The 14,913-nt window shown below is 37.5% G+C and overlaps 1 protein-coding gene across 5 annotated transcripts in view; it reads left to right on the top strand.

The window, feature by feature from the left end:
- The window catches only part of LOC135203490 (uncharacterized), a 58,362-nt gene extending 44,368 nt beyond the window's left edge, over nt 1–13,994 (top strand). For 2 of the 5 annotated variants that reach the window (XM_064233214.1, XM_064233213.1), the window contains one exon: nt 3,366–13,994. In XM_064233214.1, coding sequence (XP_064089284.1) covers nt 5,260–11,064 — 5,805 coding nt within the window. In that variant the 5' untranslated portion in view covers nt 3,366–5,259 and the 3' untranslated portion in view covers nt 11,065–13,994. Of the gene's footprint in view, nt 1–803; nt 3,021–3,041; nt 3,061–3,365 lie in introns of those variants that run through there. The other 3 variants (XR_010311939.1, XR_010311940.1, XR_010311938.1) reach the window with 3 other exon arrangements.
- Nucleotides 13,995–14,913: the final 919 nt, after the last annotated feature.

Genomic DNA, 14,913 nt, shown 5'->3' with positions numbered 1-14,913 from the left:
TGTGGCATCAGATGCAATATTGAAGTCCTGGATCTGCCTCATAAGCAAGAGATCAATTTGCTTGGGAGAACTACCTGTATTTAAGTCTTTGCCAAGTAAATCTACTACTATAGAGTGTAGTGAACTACCACCTTTCTGTTCACTGTTACTTGATAGTCATACAAAAGTGCAATAAAGATGCAGAAATGACAAGTGATCATTCACAGCCATCTTCTGGTTTGAACTGCAAGCATTTGTTTACAGTCTATAAATGTAAACAGGGTTTCTTTTATGAACTACTGGAATTCTTTCCTAAATCTGTCTTGGAGAGAAAATGGGAAAAGAGCAAGAATATAGCAACATCCTTTATTGAACCAGCTCAACAGCTCGCAAGAGATATAGTAAGGATATATATATTTACTGTACAACTCTATCACCTGACTTTATCTTACTACAGTAAATGATTTTAACCATCTCATTAAGATAGCATAGGACAAAACCTTGAGAATAATTACTTTGATTACTTAGGTGACCCTTGAGTTAATAACTACAGTGGACGCCCCCCGTATTCACGTTCTTGACATTCGCAGATTCACGTATTCGCGGATTTCTCTAGGGATCTCATCTACCTATTATTCGTGTATTTGCGTTTTTTTTTCTATGAGAAATTTCCACATGTTACTGTATTTTCATTTCAATGTCATGATTAATTGCACTTTTTATGATAAAACTATTAAAAAAAGTTATAAGCATTTTTAGTGGTTTTTTCATGAGTTTGAATTAACAAAATGGGCAGTTTTAAGCATTTTTATAAGTATTTACAGATTCTAGCTGTTCTTGGGTGGATCTGGAGCACATCCCCTGCTAATTAGGGGCTTCCACTGCACAGTGATAAGCTGGTAACAGAAAAACTACTTGTTGAGATTTAGTATACAAGTTTCAGTTCCATATAAGTTAAAATTTGTTTTAGAATCGCAATTTTTTTTATAGTATTTATTCACAAAATTTGTAATTTTTTTTATACAGTATTTGTTCACAAAATGTTACAGTTGCCACATGAGAAATCCATTATGAAACAGTTTATATTTTTATATAAGTGAATAGTTTATTGCTGTATCAGATTCTTGTATTCTTCACAAATGCTAGCAATCCACAGAATGTGAGCCGACTTCTACAAGTCATTTTATATCCTATATTTTAGGAAAAGACAGAATGAATTTAAGAGTTAAACACTTCTATGTTGATTTTTAGTAGTACTAATTTACTTTTAATAACATATATATCGATATCTAAAATCAAGCCTAGTATAAGAGCCCTTTCCTTAAGTTCCTCCCTAAAATATTGTGAAGTCTATAGAATTGGGTTTCCTTGACAAAAGTCTTAAATGGAGAAAATACCATTTAAGGTTGTCCTTGCTGAATGAGATGTTTTCCTTTACCCTGTGTAATCTCAGGAGTTGTCCTTTGGCATCCTGAGCAGCCCCTTCAGGACTTGACTTTCATAGTGGCCTTCCTTTTAGCCTCTGCAGTCCTGAAGAATTTTTATTGACCTGTTTACAGGCAGTCCTTGGTTAAAGGCAGGGGTTCTGTTCCCGGCCAAGTACCAATAACTGAAAATTGTTGTTAACCGGAACATCACAATAATTATGGTGATAAATGGCTCTAACAAAGCTCAAAGCACCAATAAACTGCTTATCAGCACCATTAATCAGTTATAGCACCTGAGTGGCGTGGTCCGTATGTTTATGTTTTTGGCGCCCCACCTCGGTGGGTGCGAGTTCAATTCTTGGACATTCCACTGAAGGGTGAGAGATGTGTATTTCTGGTGATAGAAGTTAACTTTCGACGTGGTTCGGGAGTCACGTAAAGCCATTGGTCCTATTGCTGAATAACCACTGGTTCCGTGCAACGTTAAAACACCATACAAACAAACAAATTAACCAGATATCTGTGCCAATAAACTGCTTACCAATGCTGACACTAAACCACTTACTGACACTGAAAATCACTTACTGTAGCCAAGAAGCTGGTTAACAATGTTGTTAGCCAAGCGTCATAAAACCAAAGTGCCTTTAACCGATGACGCCAGCGAGTGGTGGCTGCTGCCTCACTACCAAGACTCAGCTTTCAGACCTAGGCAGTGCTTTAGAATCTTCCATCATCTTCCTTTCAGGCATGTTAAGTGCATAGACTGAGTTGCTTCAGTGACCCCACCAGAGTTGTCAAATGTGTATCTTGCCCTAATTTGACTGATTGACTCATTTATAGCCTTATGTATATACATGCCAAGCACTGGGGCAGCTAAGGCCATTCGGTGCTGAAACGGAAATTGACAGTGGGAAGGTTTGAAAGGTGTAACGGGTGGAAAACCTCACATTTGCACTATGATTCTATTGTTACAAGAGGCTGGACAGTAAGATGGAAGAGAATATGAATGGAGGTACACTAAAAGGAATGAAAATGGGTTGCAGCTAGGGGCTGAAGGGATGCTGCAAAGAAGCTCAAGTAATGCCTACACTGCAAAGCATAAGGTGCACTGATGGCACAACCCCTTCCCTCCCTCCCTCCCTCCCTCCATGGTTTCTTGCCTTTTAGTTCTGGTTGTTCTTTGTTTAAGTCTATCTCATCCTGTCTCCAAGAACACACTTCTAATCTAGAGAGGCTACCAAAAAGAGCCTATCCTTTGGTCTTACAAAATTAGAGATAATGAAATATATGTTGTGGCTACTTGTCATTCTTCAGCTGCAATCTTAACAGTGGGCATGAGTTGGAGATGGCATGTACTAATCTACTCTCCCCTCCTCATACCCTGAGTACTTGTTTGGCAAACATCTCCATCAATTTTCTTTCATTTGTGCAGTAACTCTGGTATGGTAATCAGACAACGTCTTTCCAACCTTTTACTGCCTTGTTTCTGCCGGTTTCACGCTGCTTGTTTTGTACCATATTCATTATGAACTGTAATCCTTCACATATATTTTTAATAGGTGGTTCAATGAAAACTGCATTAACTCCTCCCTTTCCTTCTCAATAGGTAATCGCTTTTTTCTCTCATTGTTAAAGGCTCCCAGATAGACCCGGCTGTGACTGCAACCTTGCATAAATATAACAGGTTTTCAGAAGATGGCGTGGATAGGCTGACCAAAGCTGGAGCGGTTTTTACCCAGCAAGTCTGTTTTATGGCTTTTCAGCATAGACTGACTGAATAAGGCATGTGTAAAAAAAAAAAGCAATAGGTCTGCATCTATGATATATAAAAATCAAAAGTACTATTGTGAAAGAAATTCAAAATTCTTTGAACTGTGTAGACAGTAAGTTCATTTCCAAATATATATCGTAAGGGAATAAGACTGTGATATTAATTGACACCCTTTCTTTCTATTACAGTATGGCAACTGCATAATTGGAGTTTAGCCATCATGCAAACTACTTTTGATTGTGGAGACGTTAGTTTCTGCTGCCATATGGTAGAGAGGAATGAAATTCTGTTTGCTTGCTGTACTATGTGTTATAAACATTTCATAACTATCTAGTTAAACAGTAGCATAATTATTTAGGTTTCTGTTTTAAAAATCGATATTACTGTAATGTTAACTTATTACTAGTTGGTCATATTGATCTGAAACATCTGCAGCAAAAACTGCTTTGATTAAGATTGAGATTCTAGTGAGCTGTAGTTTTAATTGAATTATAATGTTCCTTTAGTACTGCATTGGGAATATATATGTTATAGTCACTTGACGTGACTCAAAATAACTGAAACATAACATGAATTTCAATCATGTGCCTAGTATTGATTGTTGTTGCTGGAATATTAAAAGACTGTACTGCCTAGAGCCACTCATACAGTGTATGAATATTTAGCAGACATGGAGTACTGTACACTATTGTAAATATATTCTGTCATTAGGGTTACATGTATATTCTGATGATATTTTGAAATACTATATACTAGAATTAAAGTTATATTCTGTAAAACTTTTAAAAGAAGATTTCTTTAAAGAAAAACTTCATTAACGGAAGACTTTGTGAGAATGTACTTTTTATCTGTATGACGAACAGTGCTAATGAATACACTGGATGTATTAACAGTGCATAAATGTATTAGATACACTATCTATTTAAGGAATACAGTATGAGGTCCTAGATGTAATACATGTGAATAAATGAAAACTGTTTTTGTATCTGGAAGTATTTCCAGTTAGTTTCATCACTGAATTAACTGTAAATAGTTATCCTGACTGTATTTACTATGGTCGTATAGCCTTTGCATCAAAATCATTGCTGCGTTGTTCACCTCTGCAACGTATTTGGTATGAGCCACTAGTGGAAAGTGAAGTGCGACGGAAGCGTGTTGTGTAGCCGTTTTGATTGGGCTTGGTGTTAGTCATGTCTGAAGAACCCTCAAGGGATCAGCCTCATGTCAAGTATGTATGCAAGAAATGCAAAAAGAACTTTTCATGTAAATTCAGCTTAGGCAGCCATTGGTTTAGCTATCACAGGTTCAGAAATTCCAGAGCAAGGGTGGTTAACACAAACAGCAGCTTGACTTTCTCTAGAAACAGAAGTGAGCCTATGATTCGTATCAAAACTCTTTCTGGAAAGAAATCCTATCTCTGTAAAATATGCCTTGTGGTTTTCAGACAAAGATCTCATTTAAGAAGCCACGTGAAAATTCATGAAATACAGCCCTGTATTTATGACATGCTCAGTGAGGGCTTCCAATGTAAAAGTACTGTGAAAAAGAACAATGATACACCCACGTGCAAAGTTAATAGTGTTACTGATGAAAAGTATAACCATGATAGCTCTGGAATAAGAAAGGATGGATCCAAAGCGAGAACAGTTTTGCATAAATGTAAAATGTATAGAAAGATATTCCTGTCAACAAAATTTTTAAGGAAGAAATTTTTCAATTTCGAATCAAAACTTAGGATTTGCAATATTTGTAAAAAAGACTTCAGGCGAGTATTAAATTTACTGAAACACTTGAAAACTGCCCATGGTCATGTGAAGATATGTCACTGCTCAATTTATAGAAGAAGTGTTCATCCTTTTTCGTACGTATCTGTGCACAAACCAGCGCTCTGTAAGAAAATTGAATCACATTATTATGGTAGCAGCTGTAAGAGACACAAGATGAGGAATCGCGTATTTGGACACAAAAGGCAGTTGCAGATATCTGGAAGGCAAGAGAGCACCAGTGAATTCATCCATAAAGAGAAAGCTCAGAAGGTGAATTGCAAAGTTCAAAATGAACTGATATCATCAGATTGTCAAGATGAAAAATCTGGCCAGGAAAACGAGACAGTGCATTCCGAGTTACTGGGTAAGCAGCCAGTTCAAGATCTCACTCAGGAAGACCAAGCCAGAGTTAAGTTTGATAATGGAAATGAAGATGGGACTAGTGAATCCATCAATGATGAATCGGTTCATGAGATCACTCATATCCAGAGGAAAGCTGGATCAGAATCTGAAAAGGAAAGCGGGGACATCTGAAGTCTCTAATGAAGAGGAGGCAGTTTCTGAAGTCTCAAATGAAGAGGCAGTGCCTAAGGTCATTCTTGAAGACCATGCAAGATTCACATGTGAACAGGAAAGTGACGGGGTGATCGGTGCAGCCATTGATAAACAGGCTCAAAATGTCCATCAGGATCAAAATGTTGTTGCATCAGAACAGGAAAATGAAACTTATAATCAACCTCTGCCTGATGATACACCTCAAGCTGAGACAGGACGTGAAAATGAATGGGTGACCTGTGAAAACCCCTTCGAGTGCCCTGTTCAAGAGACGAAGTTTGACCTCCAAAGGAAGGTTGCATTAGGAAATGCAAATGATAAATGGACCTATGAATTACCCAACAGACAACCAGTTCAAGGAGTCACTCATGGAGGTCAAGACAAAGTAACACCCAAATATGATAATGTGGCATCATCAGAACTCGCAAATAAGCAACTTCAAAGTGGTGTTTTCGAAGACAAAAGCGTGATGCTGCCAGTACAGAGGTATGAAGTGGAGAACCATGGATTATACAATAAACACCCTGCTCAAGATACTAGTCTTAACCAAGGCAAGGTACTTGATCATCAAAATAAACAAATGTCCTCTGAATTCCCTGACAGGCAAATAGTTCAGGAGAGTTTCCCAGAAATCCAGAGAAAAATGGCATTCAGTCACGGGAATGAAAGGGTGCAGAATGAATTCTCTAATAAACAACCAGGTCAAGATGCCATTTTTGAATACCAAAGAAGAATTGCATTAGGGCATGGAAGTAATTATCAACAGTCAGCTGAAGAGGTTGCCCAAGGAGTTGAAAGAACAGCAGCACCCACAGGTTACATGTTTGTTAAGGAAAACTCAGGTGTTAATATTGACAGTAATAGAATGACTGGTTCTGATTATCATCGTGGACATGCTTTTCAATGCAAAGTATGTAAACTCACATTTTATCAAGAGCACCAGTACAATAAGCATATGGAGACCTATCACAAAGAGGGTAATGACATTGCCCATAAGGCCACCTCCGATAATTTAACTAATAAAAGTTATGGGAAATTGTACAATTTGACCGATGGTATGGCATGCTTTCCTCCTGGCACAAGCTTAGGAAAGCCTGCTTACGGGGATTTTCCAGTCAAAGGTGATCATTTCTCTTTTAATACCATGGTTTACAAGTGTAAATATTGCAACGTGGTTTTTGGAAACTGTGAAGCTTTCCAGTGGCATCTCTTCCATGCACATTCAAAGAACAGCTTCTACGAATGTTATTTATGCAGAACAAAGTATACTGATAGGGGTCAGTTTACTAACCACATTCAGTCCCACACACAACGAGAGATGCATACCTGCAGTTTCTGTAAGGAAGGACTTCACATATGTGAAATAGGCTTTTATAGCGAAGCCTATGCAAACAAGCTTAGGGATGGGTGTGTTTATAATGAACAAAATTACAATTTGTTATACAACCACGAATTAAGGTATCCAGCTGAACGAGCAGGAAATGTTGGAAACCAACATCCAAATTCATCGGTAGTGTGCAATGTTGTTGGTGAAACTGAAAGCAGCTACAATCAAAAGCAGTATAATTATGGTAGATACAATTTGGAAAACAACGCGCATGAAAATTATGCAAATAGTAATATGTCCCAGATCCACAAAGGATCACTTAAAGCCAGTGAAGATCTTAGACAACTCAACATGTTTTCCCCAGAGACTTCGGCTCAAAGAATTCATGAAAATGTCATCAATGTAATGTTTGAAGAATTTGTGAAAGTAGAAGAGAATTGTTTCTACAGTGGTCAAGAGAATTTTGGTTATGAGAGACGCCTTTTTTCAGTTGTAAATCATAATTTTGCCGACAACAGTCATAATCCTTGTGGTAGTGGAAACATTCCAGTTTGGACTGACAATGAAATGGGTAATGAAGAATTTACACAAGTGTTTGACATTCTTTACAATACTGGTCAGGGAAGTGGCGGTGTCATAGGCAAGAATGACTCTGAATTCAACATACCTTTGAAGAAAAAGAGGAAGACCACAAAATCAGACCGCAATGGTGAAGGCAAGAAACGCGGTAGAGGACAGTCCTCTAAAAAAGTTCCTCAGAGTACAGAAGGTGGCGGTGGTCCCAATCCACTTGAATCAGGAGATCCGTCAAATGAAAATACGACCATATCCTATAATGCAAGGCTATATGAATGTAATGTTTGTCACAGAAAGTTCCAACATGACTGCAATTTGCACTTACACATGAAAGTTCATGAATCCAACCCAGATGAAAAAGAAGAGGACAAAGAAAAAGAAGAGGAAAAAGAAGAGAGCCCTAGTGAATCACTGTTGGCGAATGTAGAGGAATTAGTCGAAGAAAATGGGCTTTATTCCTGTAAAATATGCAAAAAACAGTATACTTCAGCAGCTGAGCTTAAACAGCACAAAGCCTCGCATTGGGAAACAAGACTTTTCTTTTGTAACATCTGTAAAAAGGATTTTAGGCAATATGCCAACCTAGTAAGGCACAAAGAAGGAGTACATGAACGTTTAAAACCACATAGTTGCAGTGTATGTAACAAAAGTTTCCATACAGTCTCGCAGCTAAACATTCACCGAAATGCAGTGCATGAAAAAATAAGGTCTTATCAGTGTGACACATGTCCGATGAAATTCAGCTGCAAATTTAATATGTTACGGCACAGAGAAAAAGTGCACGAGAAAATTAAGTTGGATCTGGTACCACCTGCCGCCGAGCCTTCCAAAAAGAAGGCTGTTAGGCGCCGTCGTCGTAAAGGTGAAAAGGAAGGTTCAAGCGAGAACCAGCACGTACATAGCTGTGAACAACATCGTAATGACGGAAAAGATGGCACATCTGAGGTTTGTCCTGAAGATCATTCAAAAGTAGCTCACGAGGATGAAAAAGGTGATACAAATGAGGTCCAGCAAACAGAGAATTCACAAGGTAATTCCCAAAATGGATCAGAGGTGTCCAATTCTGGCGGTTCAAAATGCACTTGCAAAAAAGGTATCAAAGAAGGGAAAAAACGTCGAAGGCCGCGCAGTAAAAAGGTTGTTGTGAAACCATACAGTTGTGATTTGTGCAAGCAGACCTTCAAAACCTTACGTATTCTGAAAAAGCACATGATGGTTCTACATGAAACGGAAGGATTTCCCTGCAATTTTTGCGGGAAAGAATATGTTTCTATAGTCTTGCTAAGCAAGCACGAAAGAATTCACATTAACAAATTATACGAGTGCAGTGAGTGCAGCCAGAAATTTCATCGTAAGTTCTTATATGACAGACACAGAAAGGAGTGCTGCCCTAACAGTATTGAGATTCCTGATGGGGAAGCATCGAACTCTGACGATTTCGGGAAGGATGGAAGTAACATATCCAGTGATACAGAAGAAACGCTGGAAATAGAAAAGAATTTGTCATGTAATATTTGTTCCAAGAAATTTGCAAAGTCTGGCTCACTTCAAAGACACCTGTTATATGCCCATCCAGAAAACAAGCCCTTTAGCTGTCATATCTGTAAGCGAGAGTTTGCAGGCAAGTGTCACTTAATCCTTCATAAAAAATCCCATACTCAGAGAAAGTCATTTGACTGCGTCATGTGTGAGAAAGGAATCCATATCTGCGAGGAAGGTTTTTTTCCCGCTTCCCATCCCAAGAAGTGCAGTGAATCCAGCAGAGACCAGAAAGTAAGAGTAAACATGTCTCTTGATCATGAAGGTTACGGTCAGGGTGAGAAAACAACAGAAAAAGAAAGCCAAGAATCCAACTGTAGTCAGGGCATCGTAGAAGTGAGCGATGAGGCTTCTATATCTAGTAAAAAGGAATCACTTTCTGAAGAGGGTCAGTTACGGCAAGAGTGTTTCGACAAGAGTCCGTACGTGCTTTTAGAAAAACTCAAAACCGACAGGGCAACTGGTAAACAACAAACGTCAGACGGTGAGATGCCCTTTGCATGCAATCTGTGTTTTAAAACGTTTGAGAGAGCACACACTCTGAAAAGACACCTTTTATATGCGCATCCCAAAGTCAAGCCATTTACTTGTGAAATCTGTAAGAGAGATTTTGTAGCGAGGTGTCATTTAATCGTTCACGCTAAGAAACATTCTCCAAAGATGCCTCATGACTGTGAGATGTGTCAAAGACAGATGCACATATGTGAGAAAGGGTTTCATATTGGTAAGGAAGACCAAACCAACAGCGATCCAGAGGGAGACTGTACGTCACCATATTGCCAAGAGCATTGCATCCCGAGTGAAACAAAAGGGAAAATTGAAAATCAAGATACAGCTGACAGTAAAGGACCCATATTGTGCAACAAAGGAACTGTTCAGGATAACCAATTACCAGTTGTAACTAATAAACCAGATACTAATGTGTTTGGTTGTCATGAAGCTGTTCTTGGAGGTACAGTAGTAGTCAAGGAGGAAAAGGAATGCAGTGACCACAGTGACCTTGAATTGCAAGGAGAAATCCATACAGTTGTTGATCCCAATTGGTGTGAGATGTCTTGCTTGGAATGTAAAAGAGTCTTTGAGAATAATGCTCTCTATATGCAACACTTACCATGCAAAGGAATGGTTACAAAGCAAGAAGGTGGGAACCAAGAAATACATCAGTATTATCAAGATGACTTAATGAAGAGTGAGATGGGAAACAAAGGAATTTGTTATAACAACCCTTTTGCTAAGCTTCCCAAATGTGAAAGTACATTAGAAAGTAGTGAAAATCATGATAATGTTATGGTTACTAATTCCAGTGAAAGAATGGATGTTCCAGAGAATCGGGAAAATAAGAACTTACTTAAGACAGGTCACAGAGAAATACATAAGAGTAATGAAAACTTTGTTCATGGAGGACGCAGTAAAAGTAACCCCATTGCAGCAGTCCCATATGATTTTTCAGTGAAGAATCTTATTACAACCAATGAGGGTACTTCCTCTAAGCATGGCTTAGAGAATAAGAGACCTAAATGCCAGGCAGTGTTAAGTGAAAGTAAGAGTACTGCTGGAAAAGACTATTTGGAAAAAAGTTCCAAAAAAGACTGGAAAACTGACAGTACTTTCAAAATATATAATCACTATAAACTTGCTCCAGGTAAGAGGTCAGAAAATAGTTTGAAAGTGAAGTTGATAAATAAGAATGTAGACCAGACAACTCTTAACTGTGCTAATTCATCAGAGGACAGTTTTGACAATGAAAGAAATGATGCCGTCACATCAGCAGATGAAACACAGAACAACATTGGTAGAGAACAGCAGAAAGTTCCAATATATTCAGTAGAGAAAATCACTGATTCAAAGAGCAAAACTTCAGAGAAAACCCCGCTTGCCTCTGAAGGAGATTGCGTCAAGAACATTCACCTCTCCACGACAGGGATCACTGAGAACAGTGGTGAGAATTCAGACAGTATTCAGGGTTCAAATCATTGTCAAACCTCTGTTCCTTGTGAAAAGAATGAAGGCCATCTGGCAAATAAAGAGCTTGTGGGTCGGGGTGATAGCACTCAATATTTTGAGAGAAAAGTATCGTGTACTATTAGTAAACGTCAGGTTGTAGATAACTGGATGAAACTGTAGATATAGATATTAAAAAAAAAAAAGGCTAGCTTTGAATGCAGTTTCATCATGTAGGACCTTGTAAACACAGATAGAATTTATTATACAGTACTTTGTCTCGCCAAGGTATTCTGAAAGCAGCTCGGTTTTACTAAAATGTACTTCAGTGATAAATACTGTAGTATAAAGATATATGTTAAGGTTTCTGTAATGTATGAATGAAAGAACACAAATACCAAATTCATTCTACAGTGATACTGCCTGTATTGTTGTAGAACTATGTTGCTCCTTACACTTGTCAAGCAATCCTGTACAGTACAGAGAGTCTGATTACCAGTAATGAGTTTGTTTTATATACTTATTATACTTTAAATTTTATTCGTGTGTTTGGATTTATTCTTGATTTATTCAGTGAAGGAGCCGCCAGGAAGTCTAATAGTGGTTCTTTGGTAGTTTTCAATTTGTCCAAATAGAAACAATTAACCCTGTCTAATACATATATGGCTCAACATCAGCTACAGTAGTATAGTTCCTAGCCATTTCACAATGAAGGGCTCAGAATTAGCACTGAAGTACTCAAGTCCTCCTTAAATAAATCCATCAAAGTCTGAAGTCTTTAACTACATTTCTCTCTTCATTGTGAGTTATTAAGCAATCAAAGTTTAATACAGATGTGAGAAACTGACTCTCCAACTAGAAATTTTTCAAAGAAAAAATCTTTTGAGTAATCGACCACCACCATTTGCCTGCAGAAAGTTTGTCGATAAATGTAAAAAAAAAAAAAATTATCCACTACTGTAACTACTCCCTCCTTGGAATCCCACTTTGAAATATCATATATTGTTTTCTGACCCATTCCCAGAATAGTACAGAACAACTCATAGAATTACTAAACAATGTTCATGTGATTGTCCAATTGTCAACCAGCATTGAATATCAAGTTTGTAAACAGTTCTATAATTGGAATTTTGTCAGCATCTTTAAAATTTTCAGTATTAATTCAAAGTAGTATTAAATTTGTAAGGAGTTATGATTTATTTACTAAATATGACATATTTACTGTAGAAGAACAAACCTTTCTGGCCAGCCTTATGAAATTCAAGAAAGTTGACTCATTGGTTTTGGTAAACTTTTTATTAACAAGTATTATTCTATTTTTTATTATTATTATTAAGGGAGTTCAGGATGTAATGATCATAGGACAGAGTATAAAACATAGGCTGGCATACCGTAGATAACTATTTTGTATTTAGATATGATGTCCTGTACTGTGTCATTTTTCACAGCAGAGTACTAGTACATCAGTTTGATTCATGTGGAAATGACTTGTATCCAGATAACTTTTGAGAAAATTTTATTTATAGTTTAACTGCACCACGAAGTTCCATAAAGAGAAAAATGGGAATAAAACAAAGTGAAGAACTCAATAGCTTGGCTAGAAGATGTAGAATTTTATTCTAAACTAGAGTTGCATGTTGATATCCTCACAGGACTAGCTCAGTGATTTTGTCCGTAAAGGAGAACCAAACTTTTCCATCTGAACTGCAGGGGATGCGTTAATGTGCTTGAACTTGTAGGTGGGTTGTTGTGTTGTCGAAAATTCTACCTCATGAAATAGAGAGAGCAGGCACCATTAGGAAGCTTTTACTTGTCATTGTACAAAGGACATTCTTACTGCATGCACTGCCAAAGGAGGACCATTTGAGGAGCTCCTTGTAGCTGTTATGAGAATCAGCTCAGTCTAGAGTATGAAGTTTCCTGTGAAATGTGATGACAGGCATTTGTAACCAAAGTGTGTCCCTTTTTTTCTAAAATACTCAAAGTTCTTGTACCTAGGAATGGCAGTATTGTTGTGGGATGGGGGAGGACTATGGGGATGTTAGGATTTAGGAGTTTTACAAATTATTCATTTTGAAACCTAACTGTATTGATAATATATATTACACATACTTACAACCACATACAAATATACAACTAATTATACAATTTTTATTCGCAAAACAGTAATGTGCCTGATAGCTTTTACAAAATCACTGTATAGTACAATGACAAAAATTAACTTCTTAATAAACTTCTTAAGCAAAACTCCCAAATTTTTGCCTTAACAAACAAAAGCAGTCACTTTCTGGTAAGAGTCCAGTCCTTGAGGGAATAATTTGTTGAAAACAGAAGATTCTGCATGAATATCAGAGTGAAGTGAGAAATTATACAATAATTAATAATTATTACAAACAAAAATAATAAAACAATTACTGTAGCACACCATTAACTTCAAATCAGTGAGACACTTGATGAATTGTACCACCATATTAAAAGAAATTATGTGAACAAGGTCTTTTCCCTGTTGAAAACTATTATAGCCAGAAGACATTACAACACTTCCTGAGAGAAAGATTTATTTAGGCATTTTTGTTGTTGTGAGGGATTTTGCTAAAAAAAAAAAAAATTCATATCACAGTAGTACAGGCAGTTTCTAGGGAAAGGAAAAGGGTTCTGATCTCTGACTTTAGCTCATTTTAATTTAATACCATTGTACACTTACATTAGTACTGTTATGTGAATGAAATCCAGTTTGCTAAACTGCAAAGTGTGTTACATTGTAATAAGTAGTAACTGAATTAATTTCACAAGTGCATTACTACATGTAGAATGATAAGTGGTCTCCTCTTAGCTGATACTGTAGGGTGCTTCAGTGTAAGGGGTTTGAAAATGGTGTAGTATTTGTTTATAACATTCTTGAAAATTTCATGTTCTGTAAGATATTGCCATGAAATGTTTGTACGTACATGACTGAATACAGTATTGTATTGAAGATCTTAGGTGATTTGGTCTGCTACTCTGTTACTCAGTGCCAACTTTGTAGTTTGCGTTTTATTTTCATTTCATGTTTCTTGGTTTTGTATTTTTCAATAAATAACCTAATTAGAAAAGAATAGCAAAATAAAAATGTACAGCTGTCTTTTAAATGTCCTTATGTTCACCTGTATATGTATCATTCAGTTGCAGATGAAATATTTCGGAATAAGAACTGGAAGGATGCCTCCAAGAATAAGTAGCAAGGTTCTAGTTGATTGATATGAGCTTGTTAAAGAAATCCCGGACCTGGTGCTGTCACTGGGGGCTTAGAGGGTAGCAGCCGAGACATAACAGCCATGGAAGCCTTGCAACTCGGCTGTTGGTGTAGCAAATTGTAGCCAGGGCTTTTTTTCTCCAAGTAACAATTTCATTTTCCTTTTTTTTCATCCAAACAGACTGTAAGTCAAAGGCCTTAAAATTATTTGGATGTAGGTAGACAATATGTCTCTCCATCCATAAAACTGGAGTATACTACCTGAAGTGGCTGTGAAAGGGAAAACATTGTCAGAGATCTTGTCCTCAGTACTGGGTCCAATGTTAAGTCCCAGAGGGGAGTAGTGCCACCATTGCACCTCGTGTGGTGCACTGTAGGCATTACTCAAGGTTCTTTGCAGCGTCCCTTCAGGCCCCCTAGCTACAACCCCTTTCATTCCTCCATCCATAATCTCTTTCTTCGATCTTACTTTCTTTAACCCTACCCTCTTAACAGTTTTTTAATAGTGCAACTACGAAGTTTTCCTCCTGTTACACCTTTCAAACCTTTTTTTTATTTTTTTTTATTAATTTCTGTTTCAGCGCTGAATGACCTTATAAGTCCCGGTATTTGGCCTGAATTCTATACATTCTATTTGAAGGTGGGTCTCCCTGGGAAGCTGCCTTGCAAAGGTAGCAATATTGTTCCTCCCCTTGTGAGGAGGCCATGGGGATACTCTGTCGTCACTATCCAGTAATTACAGAATTATGATTGAAGAAAACGAGGCTTTCGTACTTTGGACAGGATTGGATCTTCTGTCC

This window comes from Macrobrachium nipponense, chromosome 36, assembly GCF_015104395.2.
Source record: "Macrobrachium nipponense isolate FS-2020 chromosome 36, ASM1510439v2, whole genome shotgun sequence".
In the NCBI taxonomy this organism is placed as follows: domain Eukaryota; kingdom Metazoa; phylum Arthropoda; class Malacostraca; order Decapoda; family Palaemonidae; genus Macrobrachium; species Macrobrachium nipponense.
Note: the sequence above shows the minus strand (reverse complement) of the source record. Positions and strands in the feature narration are given on the sequence as shown.